Here is an 18,814-nt window from a genome sequence, read left to right on the forward strand (position 1 = left end):
ATATTTGGTGTTGCCAGATGTGTTATTTTTGGGTGCCTTCTGGGATAATGATGTTTTTATCAGGTTATTTATTAAATTAGTGGGGTAACCGTTTTGTTTGAGAATTTCAATCAAATTAATTTGATTAAAAAAGCATTATCACTTAGTCACGCACAATTTAAAGACAAGAATATATCAAAAATAAAAGAAATTCTCAAACAAAACGGTTACCCCACTAATTTAATAAATAACCTGATAAAAACATCATTATCCCAGAAGGCACCCAAAAATAACACATCTGGCAACACCAAATATTATAGTGTTCAATATATCCCAAAACTTACAGAAACAACACAAATTAAACAAATTATGGATGAAGAAGAAACAGCTGTGGCATACAAACCATACAAGACAACATCATGCTTATACACAAAAACAAAAACGAAAATTGAAAAGGGGGACCAAAATAATGTAGTTTATCAAATAACATGTAAAGGGAACACAGCGGAACAATGTGGCAGAGTTTATATAGGGACAACAAAGCGAAGCTTAAACACAAGAATATCAGAACATAAAGCAGACATAGAAAAAGGTAAACAAACAACAGTGTTTTTAACTTACACTTTTTACCACTGTTTGCACTAAAAGATTTTAGGTTCTTTTTTATTCAATTTTATTGAAAATTCAAGTCGTTGTTTAAGGTATTTGATTTGAAATGGTAAGTACAAATATGTATATTTCTCTTCAAATGTTTTCCAAAAAGGTAAGTATTTAGGTGTAAATATTCAAGGTAAGTAGCAGGTTTATATACAAAGGTAAGTATAAGGAAATTCACAAGGTAAGTATTTTATGTTTTTTTTGTACTTTTCAGGTATATGTATGGTTTTAACAAGGTAAGTATTATATGTTTTTGTTTCAGGTATACTTTTATAATCACAATATTGTTTATACAAATTTGATTATTAGGTTTTGATTTTTAAGCAAATTCACTTTAACTTATCAATTATAATATTTTGTAAGTTAGCACTTTCTTATTTTTCACTTCGTCACGACGGGGGGTATTGCGTGTTGAACGTTGTAAACAGAAAACTTCGAATGATTGACTTCTTATTTGCATCGTCACAGCAAACCAGTTTTGCATTCCCATGCTTATTGGAATGGATAAAAAGGAATAGAAGAATTACCAAAATATGCTCTCACTGGCACATTGGTATGTATGTATGTGCATTAGGGTTATGACTTTTTGACATTCTTCCTCAAAAATGATTTCCTGTAGCAGGGATGAATGAACTTTTGCCTATTAATCACTATGCTATCGTTTATTCCATTGAAATATAAAAAAAGTTCACGCACAAATCGATTTTAAAAAAATATTTTTTTGAAAAAATATATGAAACGAAAAAAATTTTTTTTTTCAAAAAATTATTTTTTGTTGCACGTATGAATAAATATAAGCCTACTAATAACTATAATAACGTTTATTTCATTCAAATATTAAAAAAGTCGCGAAAAAAGTCACTTTGAAAAAATTTTAAATTTTTTGTTTTTTGTTAAAAAATTATATTTTTCAATAAAAGCGTTTACGACATTTTTACGATTCTCAGAATTGAAGGAAAATAGTGATAAATAAATTTTATGTCATTTTAATTATCTCATCTGGCTCTAAAGTTTATTTTCAATTATATATCTGTTTTCAGTGACTTCAAAAAAATTTCCATAATTTTGATAAATTCAAATTTTAAAATCATTTTGTGCGTGAGGTTTTTTCACCGAATCACCTTATAATTAAGATTTTATGTAATCTTATGGCAAAACTCATCACGCTATGATACAGGGATATGAGGTTGTAAAAAAGTCATAACCCTAATGTGCATATAAATGCATACCGCTATGCTACAGTGCGTTCAACAAGATAGCGCTTACACTGCGCGCAAAGAGAATAGCACTTAAAAATAAAAACCGCGTACATTCATGTACATGCCTCCCCCGCCGTGATATCTGTGAAAGAAAATGAAAAAAAGTTTAGTTAATAGGCATGTTTTTAATAGGACCAGAAAATACATATCCTAGCCTTGTCTGGAACGCCTTGACATCTCCGATTCCAGCCGATGTACAGCCTTCTAAATGCAGCGCAGAATATGTATCGGCTCCCAACTCTAAATCTATCGGGATGTTGCTTTGTGGGTCTGGGTCAGCGAGAGCTTGCGGCGTAAAATATGATCTTGGGTCCTCTAGCATTGGGTCGGAATAGGGTCTATAAGGCAAGTCATCTGTTATTAAAGCATTGACTTTTAATGCCCAAGTACCATTGGGGTTTCTGGCCATAATTTTGAAGGTGGCAAATCGGCGGCTCTTGTACATTACCGACCTGAGGCCCAACCTTTGAAATACTGAATATGCAATCTTCGACATCGACGACGACTGGCTTATAAGGGCTCGCACGGTCTTCCACTCGTCGACATTATCGGATGCGACCCGCACAAGGGCCGTAGGGACGAACACTAGGTCCCAAGAAAAGGGCGGGACAACAATGGGTGCTGGCTGCAGAGTATTGTCCAACTGCGGGGCCCCGTGCAACAATGTGTGGTGTCGGTGATCGCACCTTCGACACCCTATCAAGCTAGTACAATCTGGCGCCAGATGACTTCTTGCCAGACAGTTGCGGCAGTACCCTCTCCTTTCGACCGTTTCATATCTCTGATATGGTGTCTTCTCACGGAACTTGGGGCATGTATTTATTGCGTGGTCATCTTGACACAGCCCGCAGGAATACTGCCAAAAACTCGGCCGCTCTCCTCTATTCTCCGGCTGACCAGACCTGCTTCTGGATTGCCGTCTCTGTGGCTGTTCTTGTTGTTGCTGTTGTTGTTGACGGGGCTGGTGTTGTGGTTGATGGCGTTGACGCTGCTGCTGATGATGATCTGGCTGCTGTGGCTGTTGCTGCTGCTGTTGTGGACGATTTTGCTGTTGACGCCTGTTTGGGGGTCTCACTTCCTCTTCAGACTCTTCCCAATCTCTATTTGGGAGGTAGGCCGCCATATCTGTAATAAAAAGTGAGAGGGGAGTACCAAGCTTTTTAAGTAAAGGGGGTCCGACTAGTCAGTCGGTAAATAGTTTGACGACTTTTGTTATGGGTCGACTCGTTATGCCAATAGAAGTTTTAAGGTCTACGACTCTAATGTTTTGATCAACCCCCTTATAAGTTTTGACGACTCGTCCCAGTCTCCACTCAGTTGGTGACAAACGGTCGTCTTTTATGACCACCAAGTCCCCTTCCTTTAAGTTATCTTTTTGATATTTCCATTTGTGTCTTCTATGAAGTTCAGTCAAGTATTCATTTTTCCATCTATGGCAAAAATGTTGAGAAATTATTTTAAGTCGCTTCCAACGATTTGCGAATGAAATGTCGGAGTCGGAAATATCAGGTTCGGCTGGCTCGAGCATAGGTGCCCCGATGAGAAAATGAGCTGGTGTTAAGGGTGCTATGTCATTAGGGTCATCATTAGCAGGACTCAGGGGTCTTGAATTAAGACAAGCCTCTATGCGAATCAATATTGTAGTAAACTCCTCAAAAGTAAAGTTAATACTTGGAAAGCTTTTTCTTAGATGAGTCTTAAACGATTGGACGCCTGCCTCCCACAATCCACCCATGTGGGGAGCGCCAGGAGGAATAAACTTCCATTCTAAACCTTGATGAGAATTTTGGATAATAGCTTGTGATCTGAGATTTTTCATAAATTCTGCTCTATCTTTTTTGAATAATTCAGCGGCACCGACAAAATTCGTGCCGTTATCTGAATATACACAGGCAGGACACCCTCGGCGACCTATAAAGCGGGCGAAAGCTGCCAAGAAAGATTGTGCGGAAAGATCGCTAGTTGCCTCTAAGTGAATCGCCTTGGTAGCGAAGCATATAAACACGCAAACATAACCCTTTGTAATGAGACAAGCTCGGCCAGTGAAGTTTTTAATATTAAATGGGCCTGCAAAGTCAACTCCTGTGTTATAGAAGGGTCTTGTAAGGGAAGTTCTTTCAGGCGGTAGAGAAGCCATGATTTGATTTTGGTTGTGTTTTCTATACAAAGTGCAGATTTTACAATTATGAATGGTTTTTTTGACTAAGACCTTTAGTTTGAATATCCAGAATTCAGAACGTAAGACGCGGGTCATTAGCTGATTTCCCCCATGCAAAGTTATTTTGTGAGTAAATTCGACTAAAAGTTGAGATAATTTCGATACGTATGGTAACAAGATAGGGTGCCTTTCATTGTATGTTAAGGCTGGGGATTGAACAAGACGACCATTTGCTCTTATGAGGCCGCTAGAATCGATAAAAGGATTTAGAGTCAATAGGCTACTACTTGGTGGAAGTCTTGTACTTGTTTGCAGTAACTTATATTCGTTTTCGAAATAGTATTTTTGAGTAACCATGATAACAAGTCTCTTAGCATGCTGAATCTCGTCAAGAGAAAATTCGGAAGAAGTTCTTAGTTCTCTTTTATAAAAACGTCTAGCGTAAGCATAAGCTCTATAGGCTCTCGACAAGATAGAGAAATCTTTCAAGGGATCATTCTTTATGAGTTCGTTCATGGCATCAGCTGTAATGGTTGTTAGAGTTAATACTTTAGCAGTTTTCTTTTCTAAATTGGTGTCTGTGGTTATATTATTCGATGGCCAATTGGTTTTTTCCTGTTTTAACCAATGCGGTCCATGCCACCATAAACTGTGCGTTTTTAAGTCACTCGGTGAACATCCGCGACTTGCTACATCAGCGGGATTTGCTTCCGAGTCAACATGACGCCATCTTTCATTACCAACGTTTTCAATAATTTCAGATATTCTATTGCCTACAAATGTGCTCCAATGGCATGGTGGTTTCTTGAGCCACGCTAAAACTATTGTAGAGTCTGTCCAATAGTAAGACTCAATATTCGAAATCTGAAGATTTGTTATAGTTGAAGAGGCCAATTTTGAGAGAAGTACGGCTCCGCAAAGCTCAAGTCGTGGCAAAGAAATCTTTTTAATCGGTGCGACCCTGGTTTTAGCTGCTAGGAGAAATGTGTCAACACTTTTATTGGTATTTTGTACCCGAATGTAGAGCGCAGCGCCGTACGCGCTCTCTGACGCGTCGCAGAATCCATGAATCTCAATGTGATTTTTTGGAGTGTACTTTATCCATCTTGGAATAGTGATAGTGTCAATTGAGAGTGTATTTTTAACAAAGTTTTGCCAATTTAATAGTGTCATGGGTTTGAGAGTGTCATCCCACTCTATTTTGTCTAACCAAATTTGTTGCATGATTAATTTGGCTACTACTATTATTGGTGCTAACCACCCACATGGGTCGAATAGCTTGGCAATTGAAGATAAAACTTCCCTTTTTGTAAAATTGATCTTGTTTTCTATCGAAGGTGATGTAACAGAGAAACAATCGCCTGGGATGTTCCATCTGATACCTAGAGTCTTAGTGGATGGGCTTTCGGATAAATCTAGCCAATTGAGAGGTAACAGTTGATCATCTGGTAGATCACTGATTATTTTGGGCTCATTTGATGTCCATTTTCTAAGTTTAAATCCTGCGGATTCAAAGGCAGCAATTAGCTCCTTTCTTGATTCTAATGCTTCCTGTACAGAATAACCTCCTGCTAGGACATCATCGACATATAAATTTTGTAATATAATTTTAGCTGCTCTAGGGTACGTTTCTTTAATGTCTTCTGCGAGTCTCATTAAAGTTCGAAGGGCTAAAAATGGAGCGCAATTCACTCCGAAAGTGACTGTTAAAAGTTCATAATCTTCTACTGGGTCGGAAGGAGTCTTTCTAAACAGAATTCGCTGATATCGAGTCTGACTTCTATCCAAAAGAATCTGTCGATACATTTGAGTAACATCAGCGTTATAAACATATTTAAAGAATCTCCATTTTAATATTTGTAGTACAAGATCTTGTTGGAGTATTGGTCCGGCGAAAAGATTATCGTTTAGACTTCTTTTATTGGAAGTTGGGCTTGAAGCATTAAATACTACTCTAAGTTTAGTAGTTAATCGATCGGGTTTGATGACCGCATGGTGCGGCAAATAGTAATTTGGGGTCTGATCTATTTCTTCTGGTGAAAGTTTTCTCATATGCCCCAAATCTAAGTATTCTAATATCGCTTTGTCATATGAATTTTTGATTTCTGGAGTCTTTGAAAGTTTTTTCTCCATTCTATAGAATTGTGCGAGCGCTATATTACGAGAATTGCCTAGCTCCTCACAATTTTTAAAGGGTAGGGTAACAATATATCTCCCTTCCTTATTTCGTTTTGTAGTTTCAAGATAGTTTTGCTCGCAGAATGAGTCTTCTTCTGACCTCAAAACTCTTTTTGGGGGCTCTTCCACCTCCCAAAAACGTGTAATAATCTTTTCGATTGAAGTGGTGTTAAACAAAGAAATGTTATGTGGATTTCTAGTGGTTTCGGGTATTGGACCACCTACTATCCAACCGAATACTGTTTTTTGCGCTAAGAATGAGCCAAAAGATTTTATGGGAGTCCCTATTTCGAAGATTAAGGGTCCTATATCCATTCCTATGAGAAGATCGACAGGTTGACTTATGTGGAATTTCGGGTCTGCTAAGTTAAGACCAATAATATCTGTAAGTTTACTCTTTTCAATATTTTGTGAAGGCAAATTAGACGGAAGGGTCTTCAAAACTGGTGCCCATACATCTAATTCATAGCTAGGGTCTAAACGAGAACGTAAAGTAAAAAGACAAGATTTGGTAGACGTTTCAGAGACTATTTGGCTAAGTCCTGTAACATGAACTAAGTTTTTCTTACAAGGCAAATTCAATCTGTTTTTAAGTTTTTCTGATATGAAGGTACATTGTGATCCAGGGTCGATTATTGCCCTGGCCTCATATGATTGCCCTCTGTTTTGGACGTGTACAACTGCTGTGAAAAGCAAGGTTGCGCTAGGGTTATGCTCACAAATTCTATTTTCCTGGAGTGTCAGGGTTGTAATATTTGTTGGCTCTGTGGACTGTATTGTGGTGGTGAGAGCTGAAGCACTAGTACTAGGGCGTACTTCATCTCTATCTAAGTTTTGAGTTTGGGTTGTTGTTCCCTTATGTAACATCGAATGGTGTCGCATATTGCAAGTACGACAACCAAACCGACTTTTACATTCTTTGACGCCGTGACTCGACGAAAGACAATTATAACAAAGGTGTGAAATTTTTACTGTATGAATTCGGTCATTTACTGACTTTTCTATGAATCGTGGACAATCTTTGATAAAATGATTTGCTTTACAAAGTGGACAATTTTGTGTGGATTGAGTCTTTGACGATTGATTCAAAGTTTGTTTGTTTTGTCTACCCCCTTGTGATTGAGAATTAGACCATGTGTTGGTCTGAAAGCTACTGGTAAATTTTGTTTTTCTACCAAAATCTGGTTTTTGGTGAGTGAATTTTGGGTTTGTCGGCTTAATATTCCCAACAGATTCTAGGGTTTTAAATTTGTGAGTCAAATAGGAGTTTACTTGTTCCCATGTGGGCAAAGTTTTTATATCTTTTAAAGAATTTTCGAATTCTTCTAAGAAAGATCGAGGTAGTTTTGAGGAGCAAAGATAAATAAGAATCGGGTCCCAGCCCTTTACATCAACATCTAGAGTCTCAAGAGTTTGAATACAACTATTTATCGTGCGTTGAAGTTTTTGAATTGTATTACTCGAGTCAAACGTTACACTGGGTAAGTTAAAGAGAATTTTAATTTGCTCATTGACTTGCATTCTTTGGTTTTCATAACGGTCGGTGAGATTCTTCCACGCCAAATCAAAACCGTCATTTGTTAGAGGCACATTGCTGACAATCTCTCTCGCTTCTCCTGTCGTCTTCTGTGTCAAATGGAAAAGTTTTTCCACCTTACTTAGTTTGGAACTTTTGATATATATCGCTGTAAAGAGGTCTCGGAACGTAGGCCACTCGCTATATCCTCCCTTGAATATATCCGTGTCGCACGGTGGTAATCTGGATGCTGGTGTGAAATCTGATTCAGTGTTAATTTTTAACCCTAATTCCGTCTCTCTTTTGGTTTTCATTTCTGTTTCTTTCAGTTTAACAGTCTGGATTTGTCCATTAATGGCTCCGGCTGCATTTTTATATGACTCAATAGCCTCTAAATAATGAGTTCTCAGCTTGTTTTGGTCCACTGCCTTTTCTCCTTCTTCTGGAACATAATCCCTGCATTCCACATATGCTTTTTTGACTTGATCAAAAACAGAATCCAACTGTACTCTCGATTTTTCCAGCCTATGGATGTCGTCCTCTGTGTTTGCAATCGTCAAAATCGACACGTAATCTTGTAAATCATTGAGGCAATTTTTAAATTTTTCTCGATTAAGTTTGTCCATCTTTATAGTTAATTGGGTCTGGCTTTATTCAAATTTTTGCTGACCAAGAGTTTGAAAAAGTTCTCCAATTGCGAGGAAAAACCTTTTTATTATTGGAAAAGAAACAAATCAACAATTTTGTCTTTGCAAAACTTTGATGTTAATTCCCAATTAATTAAACAACAATATTATCGATTTGGCAGAGCAGAGCAAATGATTGCAAATGAGAAAAGTTTAGATATTTTGTGGAAAATATTTAAAAAACGAATATCCAGGGAAAGAACTTAAACCTCTTCACATATGAGAAAAATCAGAGTAAGATAAATTCTAAAAAATCACCAGCGAGATTTTTGACCAATAGATAAGCTGATTGTAGTGAAATTTCACTCAAATTATTTTTTCGAATGAAAAAATGTCCAAAAAATTTTTCAACAAAAAATGTGTGTTGGGTTGTCCAGAGGGTCTAAGAATCGCCACAAAGACACTTGAAACAAAGAAATACCAGAAAATCTCTTAATACCTATTTTAGGAGGTTCTTATTAACAGAAAACTCAAAAATAAAGAGCAAATTCGGGTAAAAACCAAAACTTTTGTAATAGCAAATTAATGAATCCCAGCAAACATTTCCACGACAAAAAATATTTTGGTCCAAAATCACGATATTTTTATCAATAAATGTGTTCGAGTGGAAGATTTTTCGAAAAGAATCCTTAGAAATGTTTTAACGTGTCAGAAAAAATCTAGAAATTTAAACAAATTGACATCCAAAAATTTTTCGAATTTCCAAAGTTGATTTTTAAAATTGTGTTTTGGGTCAAAATCCAAATTTTCTAACCAAATGTTTTAAAATACGCCGAAAATGTTTCACAAATAAACGACAGGAACGAAATCAAGGGTCTAATAATGTTGGCAAATACTCAGAAAACGACAAAAATAAATTTTGGGGTTGAGTAAAATTCCGCAAAAGTTTGATTTTTTTTGTTTTCAAAGTATGAAGGTTTTCGATTGTTATGTGTTAATTATGTTGATAAAATATGATGATAAAGACACATTTTTTTGAGGTTAGTTAACCTATAATTCTTTTGGGCGCTTGTCCACCAAACGCTTTATGTAATGTTCTTATGTATTTCAAAGGCGCCAAATTTTTTCCAAAAATTTTCCAAAATTATTTGTTGGAAAACCAATATGGCGTTTATGTATAAAATTCCGCGCTTGTTTGGTATGTGTTTTCTTTTAGGTTAAATATATTTAATTTCCAAACTCCGTATGTTCTCAAAAGAGATTTATGTAAAATTTCAAATAATGGCGGTTCCAACAAATTCGTGGAGGAAAAAATCTCTCACCAATTAGTTATTTTTCTTTTAAAGACCAATTTCTCATCAACTTTTGATGAAAACTTTTAATTAACGCTATTATATTTGTTTTTGTGTAAAGTCGTATAATTTTGGGTCCGTTGAAAACAAAAGCAAAAGCGAATATTTTCTTCAATTCCAAACGAAAAGAGTCAACATTTGTAAACAACAGAACAAATGATTAAATATGTTTGTAACAATTGACAAACAATTGATATCGCAACTCAACGTTGGCAATGACAAGCAAAATTATTTTCAAAAACCAAAAAAAGAGATTATTTGCAAAGCGAATTGTTGTGAATACAGCGAAATTATTTTCAAATAGAAAAAAATAGCAAAAATTAATTTAAATATTTTTCAAAAATTTTTATCATCAAATTTATGACACCCTTTGTTTTTTTTCTTCTAACTTTGAAAAATAGTTCTCAATGTTTCCCAATTTCCATAAATTCCCCAAGGCAATATGGCGTGTATGAGTCTTTATATGATTGTATAGGAATGTGTGGGTAAATTTTCCAAAATATTTCCAAAAATTCCCAAGGTCTTCCAAAAGTTCCAACTCTTTATCCAAAAATTCCAATTTTTGTTCCAAAAGTTCCAATTTAATTAAAAAAAACGCCAAATATTTTCCAAATTTTCCAAATTTCTATGGCGAACTGAGTTTGTGTGTGTTGGTTAGCAAGAGTCTTGTTTTAAAAAATATCCCCATATCAAAATCCAGGTAAGTATGTATGTAGGCAAAGGGTCCCCAAATTTGGATTTACAAAAGGTGTCAAAGTGTCAATTTAGGAACCAAAGAAAGCACTAGGGTCTTTGAATCTTTTCTCTTGGGTAAGTATAATTCCTCCAATGCTTTCTGGTTATATAAAAAAACTGTATGGGTACTCACTTTGATCTGCTTGATTGTAGGGTCTAGGGTAAGTATGTGGGGGTTTATAGCTTACGTCCGTCCGCTTTCTTCCTTCCTCAGCGCCAAGTTCCTGGGTTTTGGTTTTGTTTGTTGTTGTTACACGTACCGTAATCGCGTTTAATTTGTGTTTTTTGTATTATTTTGTTGTAGTTGTTTAGTGTTCACTTTTAATTTTTGTGTAATCTTAGAATGTTCACTGTTTTTTGAGTTTATTAAAAATTTGTTAAATTATTTTTTTTGTTCGGGTCTTCCAGGTTCCACTGTATTTTTCCACTATATATGTTCCACTGTTTTTATGTCTAGATGTATCTTCTGAACACTTTATATTTAATTAATTTTTTTTTTTTTTTCAAAATTTTTCAATTGTTACAATGTGTTTGTTGGGTATTTTGCATTTGGTTTCACTGTATTTTTCCACTTTGTTTTAATGTTTCAAAATTATTCACAGTGCTTTTTTTGTTGTAATTTTTGTGCCACTTGTTTCACGGTTTGCTTTTGTAAAAAACGCTTCAAAGAATTTCCAACTTTTTAATTGTGTTTTTGTAATTGTTAAGATTTTCTTAACCACACATATTCGGCTCGACTAGGACCAAATGTTTTTAACTTACACTTTTTACCACTGTTTGCACTAAAAGATTTTAGGTTCTTTTTTATTCAATTTTATTGAAAATTCAAGTCGTTGTTTAAGGTATTTGATTTGAAATGGTAAGTACAAATATGTATATTTCTCTTCAAATGTTTTCCAAAAAGGTAAGTATTTAGGTGTAAATATTCAAGGTAAGTAGCAGGTTTATATACAAAGGTAAGTATAAGGAAATTCACAAGGTAAGTATTTTATGTTTTTTTTGTACTTTTCAGGTATATGTATGGTTTTAACAAGGTAAGTATTATATGTTTTTGTTTCAGGTATACTTTTATAATCACAATATTGTTTATACAAATTTGATTATTAGGTTTTGATTTTTAAGCAAATTCACTTTAACTTATCAATTATAATATTTTGTAAGTTAGCACTTTCTTATTTTTCACTTCGTCACGACGGGGGGTATTGCGTGTTGAACGTTGTAAACAGAAAACTTCGAATGATTGACTTCTTATTTGCATCGTCACAGCAAACCAGTTTTGCATTCCCATGCTTATTGGAATGGATAAAAAGGAATAGAAGAATTACCAAAATATGCTCTCACTGGCACATTGGTATGTATGTATGTGCATATAAATGCATACCGCTATGCTACAGTGCGTTCAACAAGATAGCGCTTACACTGCGCGCAAAGAGAATAGCACTTAAAAATAAAAACCGCGTACATTCATGTACAAACAGCTTTGGCACAACGCTGCGTTGAGAAAGGCCACAAAGCGGATCTTATAAATGTCAACATCTTGGACAAAGAGAGAATCGAGAATAAAAGATATACGTTGGAGAGCATAAGAATCCAACAAAAAATAAGAAATGCAATAAACAGAAAAGATGATAAAGACCAAACAAACGCAATTTACACCATAGCAATTTTTTAATCGTATTCCTACTCTCTGTGATACCCTAGTATTAAGGAAACCCTGTGATATATTTACATTAATTTCGATTATTTTTGCATTTATTGTTTAGTTTAATTGTAGTGTTTATTTTATTTAACCTCCACTTGACAATATTAAATGTAAAAAACTGACGAAAAATTATTTGTAAGTATTTCATATCTTAATGCTATGTTCCAAAAACAAAATGTAAAAGTAACAAAAATATTTTTATACCATCTCGTTGTCGTTGCCAGATTTTAAATAAATATCCCTGAAGAAGTTGGAAAATATCGACGAAACGTTGGATAAAAAATGAAATAAATAGTTTTTAATTTCATTTGAAAAACTTAGACCTTGCAGCCCAATAAGACACAGTCTTAAACATTTGAAATAAAGAAATAAAAGGTCAATAAATTTTCTCGTTATAATAACGTTTATTTCATTCAAATATTAAAAAAGTCACTTTGAAAAAAATTAAAATTTTTTGTTAAAAAATTATATTTTTGAATAAAAGCGTTTACGACATTTTTACGATTCTCAGAATTGAAGAAAAATAGTGAGAAATAAATTTTATGTCATTTTAATTATCTCATGTGGCTCTAAAGTTTATTTTCAATTACATATCTGTTTTCAGTGACTTCAAAAAATTGTCCATAATTTTGATAAATTCAAATTTTAAAATCATTTTGTGCGTGAGGTTTTTTCACCGAATCACCTTATAATTAAGAATTTATGTAATCTTATGGCAAAACTCATCACTCTATGATACAGGGATATGAGGTTGTAAAAAAGTCATAACCCTATTGAGCAGACAACCCTCCAGCCAAGCTTGAAATGTTGGATAGTCAATTATACGTGCGGACGCCAGCCGTACGTGGAATTCAGGAACAAGAAGTCCAAACCCCATAGAGGGAAACAGAGAGTTCCCTAAGGTGGGGTAATATCTACGGAACTGTTTAACGTCTACCCCTCCTGTATTCCGCCCCTCCAGATGCCATCGAGATCGTAACGTATGCGGATGATTGTACGATCCTGGCGTCAGGTACCTTTCCTGATGACATTTGTGAAAGATTGAACTCCGATCTTACCACCATATCCCACGCGAGGAATATGCAGATATCCGCCACTAAATCTACGGCCACTTTGTTCACCACATGGACGGCACAGTTTAGAAGAAAGTAGAGTGTGGTTGTCGATGGTAGCATAATTCTGACCACAAACTACACAGAAATTCTAGGGGTCACATTTGTCACGTCGTCCGCGCATGTCGCAGCTATCTGCGACAAACTGAAAAGTAGAAACAAGGTCCTCAAGTCTCTAGCCGGCAGCACTTGGGGTGCAGATAAAGAAATCTTGTGGACCACATATAACTCCATAGGTCGATCTCTGGTAAGCTATGCGGCGCCAGTGTGGTCCCCGAATTTATGTGATGCGCAATGGAATAAGATTCAAACTTGTCAGAATGCCGCCCTAGGAACGGCAACAGAGTGCCTCCTCATGTCTTCAGTGAACCATCTACATGAGGAGGCAAAGATTCTTCCAGTACAGCACAATGAGATGTTTTCGTTGCAGTACTTGCTCGGGTGTTACCGTGAGAGCCATCCCAATCACCATCTGGTGGGTAGGCACGACACACCTATGCACAGCAAGGAGGATATCCACTTTCCAGAGGAAGAGGTTCAACGATACAGGAGAGAACCCATAGATCAACAGGCATATCAAGCAGGTTTATATAACATTCACACGGACACAGTTGTCGGGGTACATCCCCCATCGATCGCGACAAACCAGAGTAGTTGTAGCTCAACTACGCTCGGGATATTGCAGTCGCCTAAATTCTTATTGAGAAAATATCGATCGTAACGTGCAAAACATCTACCCAGTTTGCGGCTGGGCCACCACGACACACTGCACCTTTTCAACTGCCCTGCTAAACCTACTCATCTAACTCCAGTGGATCTGTGGTTACATCCCATCGAAGCAGCCACTTTCCTGGAACTGGAGATAGATCCAGAGCCAGATTGAGCAGAAGAGCGAACACATAAAAATATAATAAACACTGTTACAACAACAGTCAATGACAAGATATAAAGAGTAATACATATTATAAATAGTGTTATGTTAAGGTTCATGCATATTATGAATGCTGTTCGTAAAGCGAAAAAATACTGGTTTCTTCTGAGAGATATTGTTCTCAATTTTGGTGAGTGGCCAACAAATAACCACGCATTTCTGGCGACATGTCCTTGTTAAGATAATGTGTTAGCAAGCTAACAGCTAATCCGAAGATATCTTACAGTCTAATATTGGCATTAAATGGACTAGAGCATGCCAATCGCCAGTGCATCTACATCTCTCTCTAAAGAGTCCGGATATTCCAAGTGCAGATCATGGACCTAAAAACGTTTGCGGAGGTCGTCAATATTAGTGGAATTATTTTGCTCTTTCCTTAATGGTACTAGATTTTTTGCTAGGGTGGATTACTAACCCAACACCTTAACTAATGACTTTTAACATTCTCATAGCTGAACGTTGCATTGGATGTTCAAGGATAGCCAATGACACCCAGACTCTACTCCAAGATCCGCCTCTTCTTATTCAATTTGCATCTACTGAATATAACTACTGGACGTTCTACTATCAGGAACCTGTGAACACGTCCGGTAGCACTATGTTTTTTCCGAACCGCGGAACCTTATTATGGGAATTATAACCTTTATAGACGCTCTATTATTTCAAAAAGTGTACTTACTAAATAGTTCGAACCACGAATTTAGGAGAAAACGGCGATAAAATACTCCATGGCTGACGCCAAAGTAAACATGCAGTACAGCTAAATCGCTTAGATTTCCTTTGTGTTCTCTGTAAAAAAAACAACAAAAAAGAAAGAAACGCATTTGTAAATATGTTAGTTAGATAAATTAAGACTTGATTTTCAATAAGACCTTCTAAAGGTTCTCTATGGGAAATAAAAGTTTTGAAGGCGTTCTATCGGGTGCTCTATAGAATGAAAGCCTTTTACCGCCATTAAATATGAAGAGGACCCTAAAGGTCGCCAATGGGAGAAGAGTTCTACTATACCGCTGCACCATCCCTAGCGTAGTTGAAACCAAATTACTCTGGCTGGTCGTGGCAGCTGAACCTCTTAAGCTGCGATAGATGGGGGATGTTCTCCGAGGACCGCATTCACTTAATCGCTGTTTAAGGCATCTGAGTTAATGCCATTTAAACTTGTTTGATAGGCTTGTTGATCTAAAGGTTCTCTCTTGTAACGTTGGACCATGGTGATTAGGATGATTCCCGAGTATGTACTGCAAAGAATGCATGTCATTGTGTTGCTGTACTTGACGAATCTTTATCTGCTCATGAAGATGGTCCAGTGAAGAAATGAGGAGGCACCATGTCGCAGTTCTCAGGGCGACGTGTAGTTCTACTGCTGATGGCATTCGCAACATCATCCATTGTATATTGTGGTGGTTCATGCTCCCGGGATACTCAACAAACTGTCGATTAAAATAAGTTGCGCACCTCTGATCGGGCAGTGTAATGAGGTCCTATTGTCCTTCTTTCCAGTGTTCGAAGGTGACTTAACCGTTGCCCACCGAAAAACCTGTAAACTTCCAATGCCAGTTCCCTGACTCTGGGGTCACTGGGGTTGGCACGACGAAGCTCATCACTCTCATTTGCAAATCCCGTCCCCTCTGCTGGTATCACTTCGGATATTCGACCAGCAGGTATATGGCGAGTGGCTGCAGCGAAGATGATGTCCCGGGATATCCTTTCAGAAGGGTTGGCCAGATATCTGAAGCGGTGATTAGTGAACTCTCTGAAACTGGAACGGCGTTTAGAGGTGATAAAATCAGGCATTCTGCTGATGGAGACAATTATGTGGGAGATGGTCTCTCAGAAGAGAAACGACGGGTTGCCAGGTGACGTCATTTGTCAGACCAGGTGACACGATGGATATGTCTGGCGACCTGTGACTCTCTCCGCTAATTCTGGTAGGGGCGTCCTCAATGACCGTACAAAACGTAGTGCTACCAATCTGCTCAGCCAGCACGTTTCCGATGACCGAGGATGAATTTTCAGTGATTAGAACAGGAAGGGCTGGTGTTAAGTGCTGCGTGATGACGGATTTGTCATGAAGTTTGCCACTGACAAGTCTAAAGAACTACATTAGAAGTCGAGAGGGAGGGGTGCTAAACTTTAGGCTTGGAAGGTTATGCTTCCGAATCCCTTCAAAGCACCAATGGGACGGATGAACTCATGAAAATCCTCTCGACCCTAAACATTGCTCTAGTCCAGAAATACTATATAATAATAATTGTTCCACAAACATCCGATAAGGGAAAAGGGAGACTTCTCTAATATCAATGAGTGCACCCCGATTCATATTAGCTCAATGATATGGGACCTACAGTTTATCGCCGAGTCCGAATGGCGTGTCTAAGACACCACTTCTGTAGGGAAGTTTTACATGGCTGAAATACTCAGGAAATATCGTCAACATTACTGAGGGGTATTTTGCCACTGTTGAAATGTGTTTTGATGTTGCCTGCCCGGGGAATCGAACCCACGGCCTTATGTGTGCAAGGCGGGTGTGCATACCATTGCACCACGGTGGCACCCTAAGAAATACTATTTGTATCAAAAGCAAGGCGAGCGGACTAAGCGTCACCACCTATACTGTGTTCTCCGCCTCAAATGGGGACAAGTAGATGTGACATCACAACTATGCGGTGGAAGAAGACCTTGATACTGTCTTCGATCTGCATACCGTACAAGGACCCCGACCCACCAGATAAGATCACGCAGGAGCTGCAGAAAAGGTTGGGGAGTATAGGCTTGGTAATCTTTGGATGCGATATACATGTTCACCACTTTCACTGGGGAAGCAGTTACATTAACGTCAGAGCATAAAACATCGATCAAGAATACGACAATACTTCGGAAAGTTCTTCTACTCCATATTCATCCAAAATAACTATAAAAACTCTCTCTTCAAACTTTTGAACACAATGGACCAACTTTCTCCGAGTGAAGCAGCAACACTATTAGATCCTTAAACATAATCTAACCTTATTACCGAAGAAAAAGCTAAGCTTAAGAATATATCTAAAATAGAACAGACAACGTGAAAGATGAGGCGGCTGGAAATCTATTGTTAGTTCGACTTATTAAATAAATGTCCAGTATCCACTAAGCTAGGAAAGTTCATACGTTTAAGATATTCTTAAATATAAATAAAAGTTATTATACTTACAATAACTTCCCTCTTCTCATATAAACAATAAAAGTCGCAAAACTCCTCATCTACCATACTTACGGAAATGTTTTCATATTATATGTATTTAATGGTAAATCCATTACGGTGACAGTGTATTTTGTTTCACTGCAGGTGGGCAAACAATATGGACAATATAATGAATCTTCCATTTCACGATCCAGACCGAGGTTGTTTGGTCGTTGTGTCATAACATTATACCACTTAACTGAAACCAAAAGATGGAAGAAGATTAAGAACACAGTTGCCAGAAAAATATCGAAAACTGAGGTATCTCCATTATAAAGGAAGATGTACCATTAACTATAGACTATTGTCTTCGTCTTCCTAACAACAACTTACAATCATAACGCATCAGACACTCTCGATGTTGCAGACTGCAGTAAGCTGTAGATGATGAAATATTCACAATGTTTGCCATAAAGGGTAGACATTCACACAGGACGACTTGACTTCGTGTACGACAATAGGATATGCAATTACTGTAGGTGTATGAGCTGCCAAATAGTTCGGGTAGTTCATCATTGAACATGCAATTACGCTTAAAGAAAGAAAATGCATGGATTGAAGTGGGTGTGAGTTGAAATAACAATTAAGAAATGAAAACCGAATTAAACCTACCACCTTGGGTTTATAATAGCGCACTTCATCGACAGTTTGAAAAATACGTGGTGTCAATGATAGAAATGTATCCTTACCACCTTCTATCATACGTTCCTCTACACTGCCGGATGAGGGATTAGGTGTTATATCAGGACTGTGAATTAAAACCTAAGATAATATATTTAATTTATCATTTCGATAAATAATCATAAATCTATAATTAATTTTGGACAAGCGTGTATTGTTATTTTCAAAATAGTCAGAATTAACTTCGATGCAGAAATTCATATCAAAATAATTAACATTATATACAGATACATACGTACCTCAAATCTCTCTGCCGTCATCGAAGGTATGAAATCATCGTTATGTGAAGCATTGAGTAGTACCACTAAACCCATATCTGGGCCAAAAAAGCGATAACGGAATGATCGCTTTGATATATATCTATGGGAGAGAAGGTAATATTTTAGATTAGATATTGTCTGCCAATAAAATATAACCAGTAAGGAAAGGATCAAGGTAGGGTTGGGCCGACTATATGATACCCTACACCACCACGATTTAAATATAATTTGACGAGATCTTTCTACAATTGGACACAGGTGGGGTGGTTGGTGCATGAAATCTGTCGAAAAAAATATAGAAGATACATGTACCCAAATCAGTACTGATTCCCACCAGAAGCAATAGCGTGGGTCGCCTATAAGAGGAACAAGTTGTCTTCTATGAGAGGACCAAGTGGCCCTATAAAAGAAGAAAACATTTTCTTCTCTAAGAATACCAAGTGGTCTT

General features: G+C 36.9%; 2 protein-coding genes across 8 annotated transcripts in view; both read right to left on the reverse strand.

The window, feature by feature from the left end:
- The window catches only part of ppk24 (pickpocket 24), a 396,134-nt gene that overhangs the window by 3,414 nt on the left and 373,906 nt on the right, over positions 1-18,814 (reverse strand). For all 7 annotated transcript variants that reach the window (XM_073959181.1, XM_073959182.1, XM_073959179.1 and 4 more), the window contains 5 exons: positions 18,346-18,466; positions 18,038-18,187; positions 17,759-17,957; positions 17,459-17,624; positions 14,885-14,994 (listed from right to left, as the gene is read on the reverse strand). In XM_073959181.1, the coding sequence (XP_073815282.1) occupies positions 14,885-14,994; positions 17,459-17,624; positions 17,759-17,957; positions 18,038-18,187; positions 18,346-18,466 (746 nt within the window). The remainder of the gene's footprint in view (positions 1-14,884; positions 14,995-17,458; positions 17,625-17,758; positions 17,958-18,037; positions 18,188-18,345; positions 18,467-18,814) is intronic.
- LOC141390756 (uncharacterized) lies at positions 1,873-14,485 on the reverse strand. The gene is made up of 3 exons (XM_073963714.1): positions 10,594-14,485; positions 2,041-3,020; positions 1,873-1,977 (listed from the first exon to the last, which is right to left on the reverse strand). The coding sequence occupies exons 2-3, from the start codon at positions 3,016-3,018 to the stop codon at positions 1,873-1,875; spliced, it is 1,083 nt and encodes a 360-aa protein (XP_073819815.1). The 5' UTR covers positions 3,019-3,020; positions 10,594-14,485.

Source organism: Musca autumnalis, unplaced genomic scaffold, assembly GCF_047663935.1.
Source record: "Musca autumnalis isolate F117 unplaced genomic scaffold, ASM4766393v1 scaffold_1, whole genome shotgun sequence".
NCBI lineage: Eukaryota > Metazoa > Arthropoda > Insecta > Diptera > Muscidae > Musca > Musca autumnalis.

Bases quoted from the DNA above. Each gene is read 5' to 3' on its own strand.
- LOC141390756 (XM_073963714.1), bottom strand. From the start codon at position 3,018: ATGGCGGCCTACCTCCCAAATAGAGATTGGGAAGAGTCTGAAGAGGAA. The intron at 1,978-2,040 runs GTATTTTCTGGT...TTTCTTTCACAG, and splicing joins TCCAGACAAGGCTAGGATAT to ATATCACGGCGGGGGAGGCA.